Raw genomic sequence first — 21,969 nt, forward strand, 5'->3', positions numbered from 1 at the left:
TACTGGACATTATCCAGCACACCAACTTCGCAGAGACTCTCGGAGCACTGGCCCGCCAAGCCTATGGCAGTAAGCAAGACAGAACTACACACCAGCAATCGCAGACCAGACAAGGCATTGGCAGGCAGGCGAAAGATTTAGGGACCAGTTTTCCTAGAGAAGGTGGCCTGGGGATCTGTTCTAAAGAAAAGAGAGACACAGAATGACAATAATAATGGCTACCATGGGCTTTAAGCACGTTACCTGCTTTATCTCTCATCACAATCTTACAAGGTAAGTACCACCATCCCCACACACCAGGTGAATAAACTGAGCATTAACTGAGAGATGAAGTAGTTTGTCCCAAGGCAGAGGCGGAATTCAAATCCAGATCTGTGTGACTCCAACACTCTACTAAACTGCTTCCCAGGAAAAATTCCAGTTCTATCTGCGCAGGAGGCAATTCAGGAACATCTCAGAGGCAAGAGAAGGAAGGGGTACAGAGGACATGGTGTGCGGCTTCCTCACTTACCTCAGCAGTTCCTTAATCTTTCTGTGTCTCAGTTTGCACACCCCCTCCTAAAAATATGCACTGATAAATAAATATGGCACAATAATAGCAATTGATGAATCTGAGTGGTGGGCGATGAGAGTTCATTGCACTGTGCTATTGGCTTTTCTGCACTTTTGGAAATATTCACAATAAGTTGGGGAAAAAGCAAAATGTCCCCAGGTCAAAACTGATGTATGACCCCATCAAAAAAAGTCCCTGGCATCAAAATAGTTGAATAAAAATAGCTACATCAAACAGCTGCACCAATCCTCTCACAGTGTTGTGAGAATATAAATTGGTTAAGCCTTTTTGGAGGGCAACTTGCGACATCCATCAAACTTTAAACAAAGCATACCATTTTCTCATTATTTTAAAATAATAGCAATCACACAGGAAAGTTGCATGAATAAAACAGAGAACTCCCATATATACCTTTTGCCCTGATTCACCAATTTTTAACATTTTGCTATACTTGCTTTTTCATTCTCTCTCTCCCTCCCCACATGTATTTAATAGTATAATTGATATAATATATCATAGTATTACAGGATATACATTTTGATAATATATATTTATTATATTATGTACACATATTTATTAATTTTCCTCCGTGAAACTTCTGAGTACACTGCATACATCATGGCCTTTTACTCCTTAGTTCCTCAGTATTTATTTCCTAAGAACAAGAATATTCTCTTATTTGACCACAATGCAGTTACCAAATTTGGAAATTTTAACATTTTTTTACAACACTTTAATCTAAGGAGACCCTCTCCCTGAATTTTGGAAGTCCATACTCCAATTTTGTCAATTGCTTAAATAATGTCCTTTAGAGAATTTTTTTTTTCTAGTACAGGATCTAGTAAAGAATCATGAGCTATAATTACTTATCATGTCTCTTCAGTCTTCTTTAATCTGAAAGAGCTCCTTTTAAAAAAAATGCTGAAAAATAAGTTTGTTAAATTATTTAAAGAGGCTGCATCCCTGACACAGAAGTTTAGAGCCCGGGACTCTTGATGCAGACAGATCTGAATTCAGTGGTTTCGGGGTGAGGCCTGGGAGTCTGCATCTCTAACAAGCTCCCCTGGGAAGCCCAAGCCCTGGCTCACAGACCACACAGTGAGTGGTGAGACCAAAGAAGACAGTCTGTGGAAAGCTGGTCCAGATTACTGCAAGATGCACCTTGCTTTCCTCTGGGTGATGTTTTGTGGGCAATGGCAACCAGACCCAGGGACTCAGGATGCAGCAAGGATGCTGAGCCCTCCCGCACAGGAATACCTCCTGGGCCTTCTGGAGCCAGGAAGTCCAAGACAAAGAGATACAAGTCCCTGAAGCAAGCTTTTCTACAGGTTCCCCATCACAGAAAATTTTGACCTAGGGCAGGTATATCTTATCTTATCTCCATAACTAGCTCTTCAGGGTTCCTGTGTTACTGTTGTTCTTGTTTGACACAGGCCCTGGTTTTATTGCCATGGTGGCATAAGCATCGGCCCCTCCCTGAGTGATCCCGGGCTGTGTAATAGGGATCCAGTCCCTCCATCCATCATTTAACAACTGGCTGCTCTGTGCCAGGCCTGGGCTGGGCTCTGGGGGCTCTCAAGGCGTCTCAGGCAGTGGGAATGCCTGCCCTTCCCAGAGCCAGAAGTGATGCAGCCTCAGCCACATCTCTGCTTGTGAGCACAAGAGGTGCTTGTGAGAAGTGACGGGGGCCCAGCTGAGCACACCAGTCCTTGATGACACCACTGCAGGCCTCCACATCCTTGTCAGGTGTCACCTCCCCCATGATTACTGCGATCACTGAGCATCATCATGTAAATAACAGCAAACATGGCTGAAGCACCTACACCATCCCCAGTGTAAAAAAGCCTGTGGAATCCCGAGCCTGTCATCTAAAGCTCAGAAACGAGCCAAAGGTGTTCTCCGGGGCTTGAATGCAACACAACCAGAGAGGCTGGAAACCTCTTGGGAGTCGGAGCGGCTGGGAGAAAGGTGTTGAGCAGCCTGGGGCACTCAGCACCCTGTCAAATAGGCTTGAGCTTGCTTCCTGTGCACAATTTCAGACCTCCCTTCACAGGGCATCCTGTGCAGAGGAGTAAAATCTTTCTCCATGAAAAGAAAGTCCCAAACAAACAAAAAATATATTTATAATAAGAACATTCTAGAGAGGCAAGACCCTTGGACATTTCTAGCTGATCTCTGCTGCCACCACCAGGGAGGTACAGCGGCCTCTGCGATGCTGGGTAGGGGCAAAGGCACCCCCTTCCTTCATACCCAGGGATATAATGGAGATGAGGTGGGAACTGCAGGTGACACGCGGGCAATAAACACAGAGTAACCCCGTCCCGGGTTATCTGAATATGGCTTCCTGCTGAGGGTCACACACTCCCATGACAATACCCACTCTCCAAGGCCCTGGCCCCTGTCTGGGGATCCACTTCTTCCCTGATAACTGACAACCATCTTTGTCAAGAAGATCATGGCTCATCCCTACAACACGTCCAAGAATAAGACCCAGCAGGGTCTAGTTATGGTCTTCTTGACACAACAAGGCAAACCAAACTGTCTGGCAGTAGTGGGAGTAGGGTCACTCTGTTGCCTACGAACAACCACATTGAAAATGGACCCAGCCGGGCGTGGTGGCTCACGCCTGTAATCCTAGCACTCTGGGAGGCCGAGGCGGGTGGATTGCTCAAGGTCAGGAGTTCGAGACCAGCCTGAGCGAGACCCCGTCTCTACTAAAAATAGAAAGACATTATATGGACACCTAAAAAAATCTATATAGAAAAAATTAGCCGGGCATAGTGGCGCATGCCTGTAGTCCCAGCTACTCGGGAGGCTGAGGCAGTAGGATCGCTTGAGCCCAGGAGTTTGAGGTTGCTGTGAGCTAAGCTGACGCCACGGCACTCACTCTAGCCTGGGCAACAAAGTGAGACTCTGTCTCAACAAAAAAAAAAAAAAAAAAAAAAAAGAAAATGGACCCAGAACAGACAACCCAACAAAAAAAATTGGACAAAATATCTGAATATCCATTTCATCAAAGAATATATATGAATGGCTAAGAAACACAAGAAAAGCACATCATTAATCATTAGGAAAATCAAATAAAAACCAATGATGAGATGCCATTGTACATCCACCAGAATGGCTAAAATTTAAAAGACTCACAATGCAAACTGTTGTTGAAAATGTGGAGCAACCAGGAGTCTCCTACATTGCTGGTGGAAATGCAAGATGGCACAGCCACTTTGGAAAACAGACTGGTAGTCTCTTGTCAAGTTCAGCTTACACTTAGCATGCTATCCAGCATTTCCACTTTTAGGTATTTATACAAGCAAAATCAACTCTTATTTTTCATTTTGTGTCCACGTGTGCCTCATAAAGACACGTAACTCAGATGTTCACAGTAGCTTTATTCATAAAAGTCAAAAACTAGAAGCTATAAGTAAATATCTATCAAATCTTGAATGGATGCACCGATTATGACAGAGCTATGCAATGGAATACTACTCAGCAATAACAAGGAAGGAAGTATTGACACGTGCAACAACACGGGTGAATCTCAAATACATGCTAAGTGAAAGAAGCCAAACAAAAAGGACTACATACTATAGGATTCCATTTATATGAGCTTCTAGAAAACTAAAACAATAGAATCAGAAATCAGATCAGTGGTTGCCAGAGGCCAGGGGTGAAGGCAGGGGAATGACAGCAAAGGGACGTGGGGGTGATGAGAAAATTCCATGTCATGTTTGTGCGGTGGCTACATGACCACCTCCATTTGTAAGTCTCGTGGAATGGTACATTTAAAACTTTATCCTATGTAAATTATACCTCCAGAAGGATTATTTTTTCTACAAATGGACCCAGACTCAAGAAACTATTTTCATATCCTTTGAGGTCAGGGCTGGCATTCAGCAAGTACCTGCTTGGTATAGCCAACCTTGTCAAAATACTGACATGTCTCCACACTGACTGGCACATCACCCCTGCCTGTGGCCTCTGAGCTAGCCCTGTGCCCCAGCCCTTCTCTGAGCCCCCTCCCTGGGGCCCGGCAACGACATGGTCAGCAGGGGCCCTCTGGATAGGCAGGGGTGGACATCGTTCCTGACTGTTGGGGGCCACACTGGGTAAAAGTGATACGGGGGGAAACAGAGCTGAGCTGAGCTCTAACTCAGCTGAGGGCCAACTAAATCGCTGCCAGGCCTATTTTGTTGAGATCATGCATTCTCAACAGGGGCGAAAGCTGATTCTTGGGGAGAAGGCAGAGTAAAAAATCTTAGATTTTATAATGGTCTGTGGCCCACCAAAGGTCCTCAGGACATGAACAGATGTGCAGGATATCTGTGGTAGTAACGTTTCACAGGGTATGGAGCAGTCAGGAAAAAATGTCTAAAAAAGGCTCCTCAGAGGGGCAACAATGAGAATAAGGTTGAGAAACGCTGGTTTAAAGGCAAGAACTCCATGATGGTGAGAACCAGGCCACCACAGCCCAAGCCCTCAGGCCTGTTCCCACCTGGGAGGTTTGCATACTCGGTGGGTCACTGTCATCGGCATGGTTTGGTGGGAAGTGGGAGACCAGGTGGGAATGTGGGAAAGAGGGAGCAGCCACACATGCCCTTGTGGCCTTCTTTACAGGACACCCCCTCATGGGAAAGCCAGTCACTCACTCTCCCTCCTATGAAACCCTTTAAACCTACTCAGCTCAGCACTCCTGAGGATCCTGGGGTGCCAGCACCTTGCTAAGCCTAGACTCTCTATATATAAACTCTGTGTGTGTGTGTGTGTGTGTGTGTTACACACACACACAAACCAAGTCTGCACACTCAGGTCTACCAAGGAGACAAGCAGAAATCAGGGACTTCCACCCTTTCCTCCCAAACATCCATTTTTCTTTTTCTGTTTCTATCTGGAGGCCACGATGGCAAAACCGCACACGGCACATGTGTAGTTTCCAGCTGGGGTTAAGTAATGAAGACAACTTCCCAATGAGAAGAAAGTAAGCACTGTGGCTGAGTCCCCTGCGTTGTCAGGCTCAGCCGAACCACAGCCTCCCTGGGAACGCTTGCTTTGTGTGCTGATGCATTATGACAATACTATAATTGTTCTTTCAGTCTTTCCCAGATATTTAATAACAATGTGAAGTGGGAGTCGCAAAGGTCAGTCCCACTGTAGAATGAGTATCAGTCTTATTGTCCTTTTCTGAATAGCATCTTCCATTTGCCAGGCTGTTCCGTGCCAGCGAGCCCTGGTGGTGGAGGCCTGGTGCTGTTACAGAAACAGCACCACCTACTCAGGGCAGAGGATTCTAATTTGTTAAATGGTCCAGTGCCACTGTCTGTCTACATCATCTGCATAAATACACACACAGGCACACACACAGACACACACACGCTCCTCCTGTGCTACCCATGCATTCAAGCCCATGAATGGAAAGAATATTAACTGCCAAGACCAGGGAAACTAGGTGCTACACATATTTGGCACATTCATTTGGGCAATTACTCTCGTGCTCTGGTTAGGTGAGAAGTGGAATTTTCTAGGACCTCACATGAATGGAGTCACGTAGCTATGTTAAAAACTTATTTAAATTTATTCTGAAAGCTCACAACAATTGGCAAATGGGAATCACTCTCAGCAGGATGCAGCCTCTGAGAGTGGAGCAAGGACTAGGCAGCGGCAGTGCCCTGAGCTCTCCTCTCTCCTTGGCGTGCTCTGGCTGCCCACCTGACCGTGGTAGTCATTTCACCTCCGTGAGCCTCCGCTGCTAGATCCATAAAATGGACCTAATGCACTGCCTGTCTGAGGACCAGACTCTCTTCCAATACCAAGATCTGTGATTCTCATTCTGAAGACATGTATCAGAAGGCAGCTTTCAGGAACCAATGGATTATCTGGGTATTTCAGTGCAAGAGTTGCTTAGAAGTCTGCATGCTCAGATAAGGCCAGGAGTAATGGCATTATAATTCAGAACCCATGTGATGCTGTTAGTAAATGTGCTTCATGTCTGGGCAGGGCTCCATTTGGTAACTCGGGCACCATAAAAGAGGGCAATGTAGCCCTGGCAGTCTGTGTCAGAGAGCAGCTTTGTACCTAATCCTCAGGGCATGATAGTTGCTAAGGAACCATTGAGATGCAAATGAATTGGCAAATACTTGGCAGCAAGATATCAGAAAAGGGTGGGGAGGGGATGCTCTGAACAAGTTAGTCAGGTGAGTGAAAGGAAAATTACTTTCTCCTGATTGGGAAAAGAAAACCAAGGGTTTTCATGCAGAGCAGCAGCATTGTGCTACTGTGTAAAAAGAAAAAAAAAAAAAAAAAACACTGTTCTTTTTCTGCTTGGCTGGGAGTAGAGGAAAGTTGGAGCCAAGAGCAGGGAACTTGGAAGGGCAAATGGATCCTTCCTGATGAACTCTAAACATATTTTAAATGTCTCTTTCTTAAGTGAGAAAGAGACATCTAAGGTATGAAGAGAGTAGTCTGCAAAGAACTTTGAAGATCTGCTATCTCATACAAGGAGAGGTTTCCCTCAAACCTAGATGGAAAAAGTACGCAGAAAACTGTGAATAAATATTCTACTGATGCAACACGGAAATTTCAGGGGAGACTAAGACATGATTGATAATGTGAAAAAGAGAGGAAATAAGCCACCTCATTATACCCATGAGTTTGCATTTCTTTCATTCTTGCTCTCTAATAGGTATCTAATTTAGATGCAATAGTTAAGTTCAGATGCTCTGGTATCTAAATTGGAACCCTGAGGGTTACAGTAAGAAGGTATAGCTTTTCGCCCATTGTTTTTTCATCTTGCCCGCAAATGGGAACCCTCTTCCGTCAGAATCTAGTTGAGACACCCTAGTCTAAAAATCACTTTGCCTTTAGCCAAACGACACTGCTGTCTGCCTATTCATCACTTTGAGTGTGATCAGGATGCTCAGGAATATACTTCCTACTGTCTCCAGACCTCACATCCAGGGTTTTTAACTGTCCCATCACCTTCAGTTTCCATTTTCCCCAGCTTTTCATCTCCAGGATCATCATAACCACAGCCACCTCCTCTGCCCTCCAGAGTTCAGGTTCTTTCCTGTACTACACATACCATTTCTCTCATGATGGTCCATAAACCAGCCACCCTAGGGAGACGGAATGGGTGTGGCAAACTCTCGCCTGCCCAGCACCCATTCCTGCTTCTCTTGGACAAGCACCCTGACACTTCTGTGACCAGCCCTCACCCATATCGGGCCAGGCAGCTAGGTGGGCCTGAGCTGCCCTTGCCCCCAACTGTGGGGATCCGTAGTCACATGACCCTAGGCTGGCCTGAGTGCATTACATCATCCTGGTGACAGTCTGATTCACAGAGAGCCGCAGAACCTAAGGGAAGCCAAGGAAACAAAACTTTCTGGGCTTCTCCTGGACTACAGGGAGTGAGAATTTATCATTCTCCTGAAGTTTGAAGAGGATGAGAGTCTGAGACTGCCAGCAGCCACACGACCATCTCGTGGGAGAGCTTGCCTGAGGACGAAGTCAGCACCCTCCGGCAGGCTCAATGGCTCTGCTGATTATTCTCCATTTGTCCCTGTAGATCTGTTCTCCACCTTCCCCCCCCCCCTTTTCTGTTCCCCAGGAGACTGACCTCTATGAACTGCACTCAACCAGACTTTCATGCCCTCTGTCTTCTTGTTGAGTTCATCCAACAGGAGGTGCTGGCAGGAGATGAGTAAGTGGAGGATAGAGTTCAGGGAATACAACCCCTCCTTCCCCTCCCCATGTATGATTTGGGCAGCCTCTGCGCTCTATGTCCAGCTGCTATCGGGGAGCCCCTCTCTCGTGCTCTGGCTCATGCCACATCCTGAGACCCCTGAGGACCACTGGAGCTTTCCACCGTTGTCCCTCCCTGGGTGTATCCCACTCGTTATTGGTTCCTTAATCCTGTTCATACCTCTGTAAAGAGTCTCTTCATTAAACGCTCCTCAATTAACCCTTTGAGAGTGCTGTCTATTTTCTGCCAGGACCTTGGCTGATACAGACACAGAGCTAAGGACTGAAAAAAGGGAGACTGAGTCCTGAGACAGCATTGGTGCCCCAGAGATAATCATAACTTAAGTCTCAAACTGTCTAGCAATGACAAGTGTCAGTAACTACCCCCTACTTTTTGCTTTCCTCTAGCTTGAGTTGAATATCTGTCACTATAAGATATTGCTAATAAAATAGGCAAAGCCCCTCCCCTGAGGGAGAGCCCTGGATGTCCACGTGCATGACACACGGAGACAGAACAGCTATCGGTCTCAGTTTCTCATTCCTACCCACTCCCATCTCTCTGGCAACATTCCACCCATGCTCCAAGGAGTCAGTCTCTCTCTCTCTCTCTCTCTCTCTCGTGCACACACACACGCACTCCTTCCCCAAACTCTTCCCATTGGAAGCATGACCCTCTCATGTGGTTTCTCCTAGCAGCTGATGTGTACCCACATCTATCAGAGTCCATCATATGTCCTATTACAGCTTGCTGTCTGCGTGGCTCTGTCCCCCCACCAGTCTATTAATCAGTGAGCTCCCTAAAGGGAAGGCTGTGTCCTCTTTATCTTCCTGTTTTCAGTTTAGAGCACAATATTTCTCATGCAGATGCTCAATAAATGTGTTCTGAGTGAGTACTCATGAAACTGGTGGCTCCTAGGCAATGCTGACAGTTGTCTCTCCGCTCCCACTCCCCATTTGTCTCTTGTTGAATGGGGGGCTCTGCAGCCTACGAGTGGCTCAGCCCTCACTTGGACACCCCATGGATGGGGCTGCATCCATCTTGGTTCAGCCAGACTGGAAAAAAATTTCTATTCAAGCCAAAATCTATCTCCCACGCAGAGTAAACCTAAGTCTGCTTGCTAAGAGTACTCTTCAAGTATTCACAGATGCAGAGGGGCCCTCCCCTCATTTCAAGTTGCCCAAGTTTGCACCCATCACTGTCAATCATGTCACTGTTCACTCCCTTTATAGCTCTTCCCCAAAATTATATTATACAGCTTTTGTCTTCTTAATGACTGTCTGTCCCCTTAGTAGGGTATATGCTCTCAAGGGCAGGAGCATACCTGTTTTGTGCACACTGCCAGGTGCATAGTAGGAGATTAAGAGATATTTGTGGAATGTTGAATGAATAAGATACCATATCTCCTCTCTCTCCCCAGCCTTCCCTTAAGTCCCTTTCTAGTTTTCTATAAACTATTTTTCTTCTACTATTTCTCCTAGAATATTTTGGTTATCAGCTGCATAACAGACCAACCCAAAACTTAGTGGTTTTTCACAATGACAACATTTATTTCGTTCATGAATCTGCAATTTGGACAGGGCTCAGTAAGGAAAGCTTGTCTCACCCCAGTCAGAGTGAGCAGGGGGGGCTCGTAGGATGGGGCTGCAACCACCTGAAGACTCACTCCCTCATGCCTGGCATTTGATGCTGGCTGTAGGGCAGAATTTGAGCTGGGGCTGTGGCTAGAGCATCTACACGGCCTCTCCATGTTACCTGGGTTTCCTTACAACATGGTAGCTGGGTCACAAGGGCAAGCATCACTGGAGAGAGAGAGCTAGGTGGGAGCTTGTCATCTTCTATGGCCTCACCTTCAAAGTCATGCAGAATTGCTTCTATCATATTCCATTCATTACAGTGAGTCATGAGGCCACCCCCTATTCAAGGGGAGAGGGATTAGCTCCATATTTGGATTGAAAAAGTATCAAAAAACTTGCAGACATGTTTTAAATGACTACATAGGATGTGATCTCAGGTTTTTAATTGTTCCTCATTTCTTTTCTTTGCTATTATTCACTACGTTAGCACACAGTTATCGGCACCTCCTATGTGCCATGTGCTAGGGATGCCACAGCAATCAGGACAGAGCTCACCTTTCAGGGGCTCACGGAGCCATGAGCTACCTACAGAACAGTGTGCACTGTGCTCCCACAGAGGGAGGCAGACACGGCCGTGGGAGGGGGTGCCCAGAAGGCCACCTAACCCTGTCTGGGGCAGGGGAGGAAGGATTCCAAGAGGAAGTGTACATTGTGGTGAATTCTGAAGAATAATTTAGAGTTAGCCAAGAAAAGTACGGTGAGAAATGCAATGCAAGCAGAGCAAGCAGGTACAGACCCAGAAGCACACAAGGTAGAAGGGTCAGGTTGGCCTCTGCAAGGATGAAGGAAAAGGGATGTCCAGAACATGTGCAGCTGTGCAGACGTGTGCCTGCAGGCATGTGTGCATATACCTGGGCCTGCATGGAGCTGAGGAAGGAGGTGCCACTGGACAGGAAGGCAGGAGGAAAGGAGGAGCAAGATGATGAAGGGAATTGCAGAGGTCCCAAAGGCCTAGGGAGCTAGCAAGGGATTCACACATGTGATGGTCAGACAAAACCAAATACCAAGCTATGGTCTGACAACCAAGATATATTCTGACCAGTGCCCACCACAGGCCCCTGGGCACCTGCGCAAAACACGGTGGATTTTCTGATGATACTGACACCGTTACTTGTCCCAAAGCTTACGGGCTATGTCCCACTACCCCAAATCATTTGGATGCATTGTCGAAGGAGCTGGCAGCACCCCCAGATGGGCTTCCAGTCCAGGAGCAGACAGCCCAGGCCCTCAGGAGCAGACAGCCCAGGAGGAGCCAGCACAGACACATCAAGAGCAAGAGCTCATGTGAAACCACCTGGAATGAGGCCCCTTCCCTATCCCCCATCCCAGCTCACCTCCCAGCTCCAGCCTCAGTGTCAATGAGAAAGCCAAGAGCAAAGGTCCTATGTTGATGTGCTAGAAAAATAGCAAGAGGAAAACAACAGAACAATTAACTGCAGGGCCCAGCTGCCTTTCACAGATAAGGCATTCTCTCCGCTGCCACTGTCAATGAAGCCACCTGCAATTATTCCCCATCCTCCTGCTCCGTCCTTTCCATAGTTACAGCCCCCAGGGGGACTGGCCACTGTCCAGTGAGACTAGGATGCTGAGGGGTTTCTCTCCTCCCATCCCCCCCCCCCGCCCCGTGTTCTTCCACACTCAAAGCTTATGCTGAATCCCAGCGTCCTCCTCTGATGTCATGAAGTCTGCACCTGGCCAGATGGACGAGAGCAGCCAGAGCTCAAGCAACAATGAGGCCCCAGGCCCGAGGCAGGCAGGGCAGGGTCCACAGGGAAGAAGCCAGAGAGGTGCCCAGGATGAAGACCAGCAGCTGGGCCTTCCTCTGGAAGGCAGGAGTGTAGAGGGAGCTCCAGGAGACCTGCACTGTGCCCTCCTCCCCCTACACCCACCGAGAGCCAGGCACAGATGCCAAACTGCAACCATCTAAGCAACACAACTCACCAAAGACGAGAGCCAGATGGACATGCAGCAAAAAGAAAACCAATAATGGTCACGATGGTGTTCTGACTGTCGGGGGCACATGGAGGAGGCAATGCGCAAACAGGAAAATGCAAACCGGGAAGGGAAAAGGTTTTCCTCCAGCTGCGGACACAGGTGGGACAGTGCCAGGGAACGAGAAGAGAGCCTGGCCATAGGGCCCAAGCGTGGACACCAGAGCAGGACTGCCTGGTACCTCTGGCAGCACCTGGCAGTACAAGGATTAACCAGCTCATGGTTAATAAATGCTCCCTGATTTAGTCCACAAATAAGCAGTGCTGAGTGGAAAAGGTGGAGAACTAACTGGTAGGCAGAGGCCTGGGGAGTTTGACAAACTTTGGTTTGAATCTTAGCTTTTGAGCCAATTAACCTTTCACAGCCACAGCTTCCTCATCGGCAAAATGGGAGAAAGAATGTTTAGATACTAAGGGTATGGGGACCAATACACATAAAGGGTCCAGCATATGGCAAATGCTAAATGAGTGGGTGGGAGCATAGTCTAGTGCTGGCTCTAGTGTTGCCAGGCTGCAGGATTCCTAAAAAGTCTCTTCCCTTCCCTAAAACTTGTCTCCAGTTCTGCTTCCGACCTGTCAAGACTGCAGACAAGCCTGACCCCTCACCAGCTCTCTCAAGTTTAACGGAGTCAGTCCCAGGAACCTTGGAAACTAGTGCCAAGCTACAGCCTTGGGGCCCTGCGCCCCTCACCTGCCCCCTCCTCTCCTGCCCGCCTGCCTCGGCCAGTTTCTCTGCTCATTATCACCTTTACCAGGGGATGGAGAAGCAGAGCAAGGAGGTTAAATTCAAATCAGTCATTTTGTCACTTGCTGCCAGGAGGTGGGAGGGGAGAGATGAGAGAGGTAGGACCTCAGGTGCAATCTGTGGGCAGAAATCAGTCCTTGTAATTCTCAGAAAAATGTCCTCTATGTTCCCAGGTGGGCCCAGCTCTCCTACAGAGAACTCTGGGGGAATCTTCTGCAGTGGCCTCCCTAAGAGCTGCTAAGTGTATTGTCTATGGGTGCTGAGACCTCACCTGACCTGGAGGAACACCTGTACTGGGGCGAGGGGGAAACAGGGCCTCCTCCTTTATCACCTTTTTTCCCCTCTCACAAGTAGATAATCCTGGAGCCTGAGTCACCGGCAGGGTTATTACAGTGTAGGAAAGGGCCCCCAGATCTGCCGCTCTGGGTTTCTCCCACAGAGCTAACACTGCGCGCTTGCTGGAGTGTGAGTGAGTAGGTGAATGAGATGCTTTTCCTGTCTGGAACCCTGGCAGCACAATGAGACATACCCATTTGCTAGGCTGTGGCAATGAAACGTTCTCCTTCACCAAGTTAGCAGCAAACTTACAAGCCAATTGCTCTGAGAGGCACCCAGCAGATAATTCTACCTGGTGCCAGTGGGAGGTCCTTAGGACAGGGTCTCCCTCATCAGGGAACCAGGCTGAGACCCTTCCTGATGCTGGCCACGCTCACCCTCGCTGATCTCTGATGCTTGAGAATCAGGTCATAAGCTGCCTCCTGCACAACCCCACCAGCCTGTGAGGACCCATGCCCCACCCACAATTCGCCAGGGTCACCATGCTCCAGACTGGACTTTACCCCTGCTTGCTTCCACCTCTGCTTCTACTCCAGGGTGTGGCCCCCCTCCAGTCCCTGCTACTCTCTCCACCGTAATGCCCTTCCTCCAGTCTGGTTCAACTAGGAGAGGCCTGAGGCACAGCGAGGAAGAGAGCTAACCTGCATCCGGTTGCTGCCTGTACCTTGAATTGGATGACAAGTGGTTTTCCACTAGCAAAGAAGAACCAATCCACTGCTTTCCAGACCTCCCTGAAAAGTGTGTTCCCATCTTTCTAACCCCCAGAGGTATGGTCAACAGAAGCCAGTAAGGTGCTCTAAGACATCAGGCATCAGGGATCTCTGATGGAGCAAGTGGCCTTGACCTGGCCACTCAAAGCCCCCCTCTAAGCCCAGTCAAACTCTCTGACCCAAGGGCCCTGCCTATAGCGGCTACTTGAAATGGAATCTGCAGAAGAAGCTGAGGAATTTCTCGTGCAAAATTTTGCTTTTAAATATGAAATCTCTCCCAAGGTGTTATTTTATTATTATAGTAATTTCCTCTGAAGGGCAGACATCCAATGCTCTGTTTCTCCACCATCTTTGGAGACATGGGAATCTAATGGAGATATTCAAGTTGCTTAAGTGGCTAGTGCAGAAGAGGGAGACATAAAGGGAGCTCTTCCAAGGAATGCAGACCCCAGGTATCCAAGTGCAGGGATGTAGTCTAGACAGTCAAGTGGGGACAGGTAAGGCATCGGGTACCCAGGCCCATCTCCTTTGGTGACACTAGTCTGCTGATCATTTCTCCTTTGGTAGGGCTGTCCAGGGCAGGAAGAGGAGCAAAGATGCCAGTTCTGCTGGATTCCTTATCAGAAACTGTGTGCAGTACAGGTCTCCAGCCCCGTGTCTGTGTGCGGAGGGTGGGAGGTAGGAGGAAGGGGCAGGTAGGGAGCTACAGGAAAACCAAAGCCTGAACTAAAGTGTTGAGATTATCCAAACATTTCTCTCATGACCAGAAACCTGAAGTCCCCAGTAGTCAATGGAGTACCCAACGGCCAGTGGCAGAGTCGGCATCAGAGCTCTTCCCACCCCAGGGTTCCAGCTGATATGAATCTTCCTTCATGCAAATGTGGAGCACTGTGGCGTGGTTAAGAACACAGACTACAGAATCTGACTGCCTGGATTCAAATCCAGGCTTGGCCACTCACTAGCTATGTACCTCAGTCTTCTCATCTGAAAAATGGGAGAGGGGTTGATAATAATAATACCTACCTGATAGGCTGTTGTAAGGACGAAGTAAACTATTTTATGTAAAGCACCTAGAACAGCACACCTGTTAAGTGTCAGATACCATCAGCAGTTTTCAAATATACTGGTGCCAGGCTGTCTACATCTGAACCATCAGGGCCCCTGGTTAAAATTGCAGATGCCCAGGCCATTCTGACTCAGTCAGTGCATAATGGGGCAGGACCCATCAGGATTTCTGACTGCAGTCTGGTCTAGAACCATTCCCCTGGGCAGTGCTTCCAGGAAGCACTTACTTCAGGATCTTCTGGGGGATCCATTAAAAATGCAGACGTTCAGGATCCATTCAGTTTTGCTGAACTTTTAGGGTTAGGACCTAAAATTGCCCAGGTGACATATAGGCTACCTGAAGTCTGATATTCACTGTCTGAGATGATAGTCTCCTCTTTGGACTTTCAAACTTGCCTCTACCTTTTGCTCATGCTGGAAATACACTGTGCTCCTAAATCTTAGTGATACTAAGAACGCTTAGGGATTACCTAAAAATGGTTTTTTAAAGTTGGTAATATAAATGTATCCTTGATTTTAATAGCATCTTTCTTTTTAATCTAATACAGAGTATGCCCTCATATCAGATGTTATGTGTTCCAACTCCTAAGGTTGGAACAGGTGGGCATCATAACCCACTAGAATGGAGGAAAACACTGTGGCTAGGTGGACTGGGTGATTTCCCAAGCGACAGAGCTGGGAGACAAAAAGCCAGGTGGAGTACTCTGGCTTCAAGATTCTGCTCTCTATCTCCACCCCAGGTTGATTCCAGCACGAACCTCATGGCCAGACCCATTCCTGACCCGACAACTCCTTCCATTGTCCCAAGTTCATTCAATCAACGAGAGAACAGGCAGTTTCCAGTAAATGGGTCCACAGGCTAGATCCAGAGGAAGGGGTTATTCTTCTGTCCCTTCTCCTCCAGCCCAATTTGCTTTATCAAAGATTTCTTCTTGATGGGTAAAATTAAATTAGGGCCATACTGTGCCTCTGATTCATGGGATTTTCTTAAGGTATATCTTGGTAATAATGACTCATCCTTGTTGAGGGGACAGGGCAGGGGCTCTGAGATTGAGTCTGGGTCTGCACATGTCAACAAAATGCAGGAGGGGCTGGGGCAGGATCCCATGTGGCCTGGCTGTCCCTCCCCATGCTTGAGGGCATCACCAGCTGCTGGTAGCTCTGCTCCACCAACCCAGAAGGTTTGAGCTGGGGCTGAGTCCCGACCTCTGCAGTTGTTGACATTGCCAAGACTTTTCCCAAGCAATTGCCTCGAGCTTGCATTGCCCTATGTCACCAGCATTTCACTTGTGGCTTGAGGAGGTCCCTCCACAAACACTGAGTAATAAGCAATCTTTCCACAACACACAGAAAATAAAATCAGCTAATAGATGAATTTACTTTCCTTTCTTGGGCATTTTAAAAAAATCTTTGGCACCTGCTACTGCTTTGTAGGCTCAAGCATGCTCATGGACACCTAAAACAGATACACACATGGCAAACAAATATTAACAGAAAAAATGCAGAAGCAGATAATCACTGCCCAACCTGGTGGCCTGTTGTAGACACATAGGCTAGGTTGTAGTTTACCACCACGAACCTGCAATGGAAGCTTAACTGAATCCAAAATGTGTACAATGAAATTCAGTGCCCTCGCATTTCAAGGTGGGCCACGCCACAAAGGGGCACAGTAACTCAGCAGTGTACTCATGCATCAGCAATGCCTACTGAGAACCCACCACTTGTCAAGCCCTGAGAAATCTACCACCCAAATACGTGTGGACATTCAAGGGTGCCAAGCCCAGGACTTCACTCTAAGTTACACCAAAGAACTGGTCTTCTGGGAGTGTTCTAGTCAGCCAGTGTCGCACACACTGAGGCCACCTGCAGGTGCATGGCCATTCCCTGGCAACAGTGGGTGGAACTGGGAGAATGCTGCCAGAATTAGCAATTCCAGGTTGCTGCCTTCCAGAAGGGCCAACATGCGTAGTCCAGGTATACCCCACTCTGAGGATGGGTGTCTGCTGCAAACCCAACATGTTCCTGCCACTGTGGAAGCAACCTCAGGACAAGCCCAGGTTTCCAGGTCCTATCCCAAAAGGCACAAGCCAAGGGGCAGCTCAGAGAATGCAAGTGGTTACCTTCACCCCACAGACACCAACAGTCCATTCTTAACAAGCTCTCAGAGCCAGTATGAAACGGTACTGGCTTGAACAAGCAGTTGTTTGCTGGGGGCTGAGGAAAGAGGCCTGGCTTTGTGTCCAGAGGGCCAGGGGATGTCAGCGTCCCTGCTCCACGGCCTGCCTTGCTTCCTTTTGAAAACAGACTTTAAAAGCCCCAGACAGCCTTTCCCTGTAGTGATATTTCTCTCCTCACAGAGCAGAACCAGCTGGAAGTGGGGAAGGGTGGGTGAGAAGGAGGGAAGGGAAGCTCTCTTTCAGTCCTGGTTTCCCATACCCTAAGCCAAGTGGCTTTCTACCTGATGATACGTCAGTTAGAGCCCCTTCCCCTCCTCTGCCCTCTGGCCAACAACGGGACCCTGCCCTCCCTCCTTCCACTCAGGAAGAGGGCTCCTAGGTTCTGCCCTCCTTCTTTCTACTTGGAAAGTGGGCTCCTAGGCCCTGTGTCCCTCTGGCCCCATCTCCCCACTTGGCCCGTGACTGCTGCTGTCCCTTAGTCCCTGCTCTGGCGTGTGCTGAGGACTTGCGTGGTCCCAGAGCTGCTTGCCCTGGATTGGCAAAGCCCAGCTGAAATTCCCCCAGAGACTTGGGGAGCGGCGGGGAGCAGACAGACACACAAGTGGCTGAAACAAGCAATGAGAGGCGCCCCCTGGCCACCGCCGACTTTGGAGGGATCTGCTGTCTGTTGCAAGCAGCTCATTGATCCACTTTTCTGATAATTATTCCTCACTCATCACAAACCAAATGACGCTGGCCCCGGCCCAGCCAAGCAGGCGGGAAGGCGCCCCGTGTGTGGAGAGTAGAAAATGAACCTTCCTGTGTTCATTCTAGGAGAGGAAGGAGTGAATGGTGTGTACTATCCCTGCGCACTGAGCAGGGACGAAGGGGCTGCTTTAATATTCTGCTGAATGTGGTGTTTCTTTTAACCCTTGCTGGAGAGATTGTGAGCCCACAGAGTCAGACTCCTTCTTGCCAGGCCACTGGCAAAGTTTCCCCACCTGGACCGGAAGAAGCCACAGCTCCAAGGAAGGTGGCTCGAGAAAGCCTGGTGCCAGGGCCCTGTATATCAGGCTGGGTGCCGGCACAATGGTCCCCCACAGCCAGTGCTGGCCAAGCAGACAGGGAGCTCTGTTTAGCCGAGAAGGGGGTCTAGGAGGAAGCCCAGGATGTCCTGATGCCTCATGTTCTCCCACACATATACTCTCCAAACTAGTTCGCCTCTTTGCATGGGGACCCAAGGCCCACTGAGGGGAACTCAATGCCAAGACCAGCCTTCGCAAAATGAGCACCCAAGTGCTCTCCGAGACCCAGCCACTGACTCTCTGGAGGTGCAAAGAGCAGCCGGCCGACCCTGCCTCAGACCGGCACGACCTTCCCGACGCTATGAAGTCCGGTTTCCAATCGCCCTTTGCAAATGCTCTCACCTGGGCTTTTCTTGCCGGGTTTTGGGGTGTATATGCCCTTGAATTTCCTATTTCAACTGCTCCCGCACGTGTCTCTCCATAAGTCAAACCCAAGCATCCCTACGCCGGGGTGTTGACCGCGCTCGGCTCCAGTCCCCTGCCCATTCCAAAAAACAACCCCCTCCCTAGAAAGATCAGCAACCCAAGAGGGCAGTGGGAGGCCAAGGGCAGACAAAACGCCACCTTCGGAAAAGCAAGGGAGAGCTTCCTAGGCATTAATCGCCGCACCCCCGCGCCGCCACTGGAACAAACGAGGGATGTGGTGGTCTTCTCGAAAACGCAAGGGAATCTTAGCCGCGCCTGAGGGCCTGGAATGTCCCCCAGCTTCGCTTAGAGAAGGGCAGCGCTTTCCCGAGCGGTGGGGGGCTCCAAACCATGGTGTTTGGGGGGAGTTTCTACTGGGCAACCGGGCAGTTTCGGGAGGAACGGGTAGCAACCGAGCGAGCTCGCAGATGGGAACGCGGGGCGGGCGCCAGGACCTGCGTCCCTTTGGCCAGCTCGGAGTCCCCCCGCGGAGTTCCACCCTGAGCCGGACGCCGGGAAGCAGGGCTGCTAGCCGGACTGCGGCAGAGCATCACCCCCAGAGTTGCTTCCCTCGCGACAACTCCAGCTCCGCTCTCCAGCGGGGCTGTGTTCCGGGAGGCGGCCGCGGCCGCCGCTCGGCTGCGAAGGATGGGGGCGGGGGAAGAGGGCGGGAGGCGGGGAGCCTGGCCGGGATTTCCCACAGGGATTCGCGGGCGCAACTGAGCGCCCGGGCTCCCTGCTGCGCCAGGCACTGTGTCCGCCGAGCGCGCTTTCCCGGCCACTAGCCGGAAGGCACAGCGGAGGCTGAGCTAGCAGACAGTGTCGTGCCCGCCGGCTCCGGGCTACCCAGTCTCCTCTCTGGGGCGGGGGGAGGCTGGGCGAGTTTAAGGAGGACCACTCACCCCAGTCCAGCCCTGTTCCAAGCTCAAGAGGCTAAAAGGATGTCCACCTCGCACCGACAGACCCTGAAAAGGTGCAGTCCCGCAGGCTCCCGGACCACCAGACTGTTCCCCGAACTCAGCCCCTCTCCTTCGGCGGCCACTTGCTGAGTACCAGGGCAGGGTTTCTCCAGCCCCCGCGCGCAGCACTTGCTCGCGGAGCCCAGAGAGGAGACTCGGTGGACTGCCAGCTGGGGAAAGGGAGGTGGCGCGCGGCTGCTCTGAAGCGCATCGGTGCCAGGGATAGGAAAGGAGCTGACCGGCGCCCGTACTCCAGGAGCCGATGGCCCGAGGCGCCCTTTCCTCCTAGACGCCCAGCTCTGCCCAGAGCTAAGCAGCGTGCACCGCAATGCAGCGGGCTCCGCGCTCTCGGAGCAGAGGCTGCGGGTGACCGAGACTGCCAAAGAGTGCCGGGGTGCGGGAGCCGGGGTACTCCGCGAGCCAGCTTCGGTCGCTAAGAGCCAGCCGGGGCCGCGCCGGTGGGTGCCGCCCTAGCCCTGCGCCCGGCCGTGGCAGAGGCTCCTAGACCGCCTTGCCCTCAGGTCCCGGGATGCGCGCAACGCGAAGCAGCCAAAAGAAACCCCGCGAGCCGCGAAGCACAGCGGCCCCGAGGCTGCAGCCACCAGCCGCCAACTTGCTCCATGGAGGGTACATTACCTTCCATCGCGGCCACTGCGGATGCCAGTAGGAGCAGCAGCAGGCAATCCAGGGCCATCGCCGGCCGGCGGCCCCCAGGCCGAGCCCAAGCCGAGGCGGCCGCGCGGGGAGGGCGCCGCGTCCCGGGGCGCCGCTGCGCTCCCCGCCGGTGGCTTTTCCGTATCCTTTCGCGCTCTCGCCGGGACCCGGCTCCCCGGAGCGCTGCGTGGGCGTGGGCGGGAGTGTGCGCGCGTGGGGCGGTGCGGGCGCGCGTGGGTGTGGGTGTGCATGTGTGTGTGTGTGTTTATGGGAGAGGTGGGTGTGTGCCTGCGTGTGTGTGAGAGACAGAGAGAGGGCGAGGGAGAGCGAGCCTGGGAGAGCGCGCGAGCGTGTGCGTCCTGGTGTCACATAGCGAGCTACAGCGGAGCCTACGAGAGGACGGAGCCGGCCAGACTGACGGGGAGGGAGCGGGATCCCCCACCATCAGCTCTCTCCCCACCCCTAACACCTCCTGTCCAATCAAGGAATCAAACCTGCAAAATTCCCCCGTCCAATCAGGCGCGAGCACCTCCTTACACTGGCATTGTTAGTTTAAGAAAAACTTTTGCTTGCAAGGCTGTGCGGGAGGGCTCGGAAGGGGCTAGGAGGGGTGTGGGCTCCCCCTCGTGGTGCTCTCGGAGAACCGCACCGACCCGCCCTCACTCCCCGCATCCCAGACTTCCCGGCCCTGCGAAGGAGCCTGTTGAGACCTCTTGCCCTTGCAGCCCTCCCAGGACTGGATGAGCTTTAAACAATCAAATTGGTCTCCTTTCATCTTCGCAGCAACAAGAGTACCCTGACCACTCAGTGCCACTCCCTTGCCACATCCTCTGCCCCGCACCACAGTACTTTGCCTTCTGTGAATAGCAGGGAACAGTATTTACTAATCCACCTTGTTGTTTGTGGATCTCCCCTTATTAAAATGGGGTCTGCATTCTTGGGATTCGTGTCTATTTTGCTCACTACAGAATCCCCAGTGCCCAGAACAGTGCCTGGCATGTGATAGCATGTATCTCTTGAATGAATGATGCTGTTCAGAGAATCTGTGGGCTGCTGCTCCAGTGCCCGCAGGGTGCGGCCAGGCTTCCTGTCCAACTCCTCGCTGTTCTTTTCCGGCAGAAGCCTCTAACTGCCTTTATTGCTCACTTCCAGTGCACTCTGTGAACATCCAGGGGGGCCCTGACCCCAGAGGATGGCATCAGGTGGGAGAGACCGGCAGTCACACTGTCAGCTGTAAAACAGCAGAGAAGGCAATGGGGATGGCCCAGGGTCATGCAAGGTGAGGTGCACAGAGGAGGGTACTGTTGCTGTAGGCTGGGCCTTGAGTGTGTGTTGGAAGGACTTGCTTAGGTAGCAACGGGGGGACAGGGCGTTAGAGTTAGGAGCAGGTCTCCCAAGCTCAGATCTGACAGTGTCACCTTCTCTTCCTGTTTCTGAAAGAAACAGAAGGGCCAGAGAGTTCTAGATCAGGAGCCCACTTTGAGGCTGTTATACGTTATGCTGGAGAAGTGTCCTTCCCTCCTCACCACTTCCCACCATATACCTGATGATGGTCTGGCCCTGCAAGGTCAGGGAGGACCACTAGGTCACCCTCCTCTTCCGCCGCCCTCCCCACTGTGGGGGCAGCAAGCCTTTCCCCAGAGTTGTTAATGAGTTGACAGTGGGCAGAGGTGATAGCTCTCTTTTTGATGACTCTCCTTGGGCTTTTCTATTAATAAATCAGTTCCCCGCCCTGCGTGATTAGTCTCTTTGCTGGGAATGCTTCCCCTGCACCTCAGCCAGACTCAAGTCCCCTCTTTCTGACAATTCTTTCCTTCCCTGCTCTGATTCAGGCCGCCTCCCTCTTTGCCTGCCCTCCCTCCCACTCCCCTAGCACCTGCAGGGAAGATGCCATGGACCTCCACTGCCTCATCATCTACCTTCACGCCATGCCAGCTGCCC

At 50.8% G+C, this 21,969-nt stretch overlaps 1 protein-coding gene across 1 annotated transcript in view; it reads right to left on the reverse strand.

The window, feature by feature from the left end:
- EPHB1 (EPH receptor B1) overlaps nucleotides 1-20,444 on the reverse strand; it is a 414,325-nt gene extending 393,881 nt beyond the window's left edge. The window contains exon 1 of the mRNA XM_069473212.1: nucleotides 20,011-20,444. Coding sequence (XP_069329313.1) covers nucleotides 20,011-20,068 — 58 coding nt within the window. The 5' untranslated portion in view covers nucleotides 20,069-20,444. The remainder of the gene's footprint in view (nucleotides 1-20,010) is intronic.
- Nucleotides 20,445-21,969: the final 1,525 nt, after the last annotated feature.

This window comes from Eulemur rufifrons, chromosome 7 (genome assembly GCF_041146395.1).
Source record: "Eulemur rufifrons isolate Redbay chromosome 7, OSU_ERuf_1, whole genome shotgun sequence".
NCBI lineage: Eukaryota > Metazoa > Chordata > Mammalia > Primates > Lemuridae > Eulemur > Eulemur rufifrons.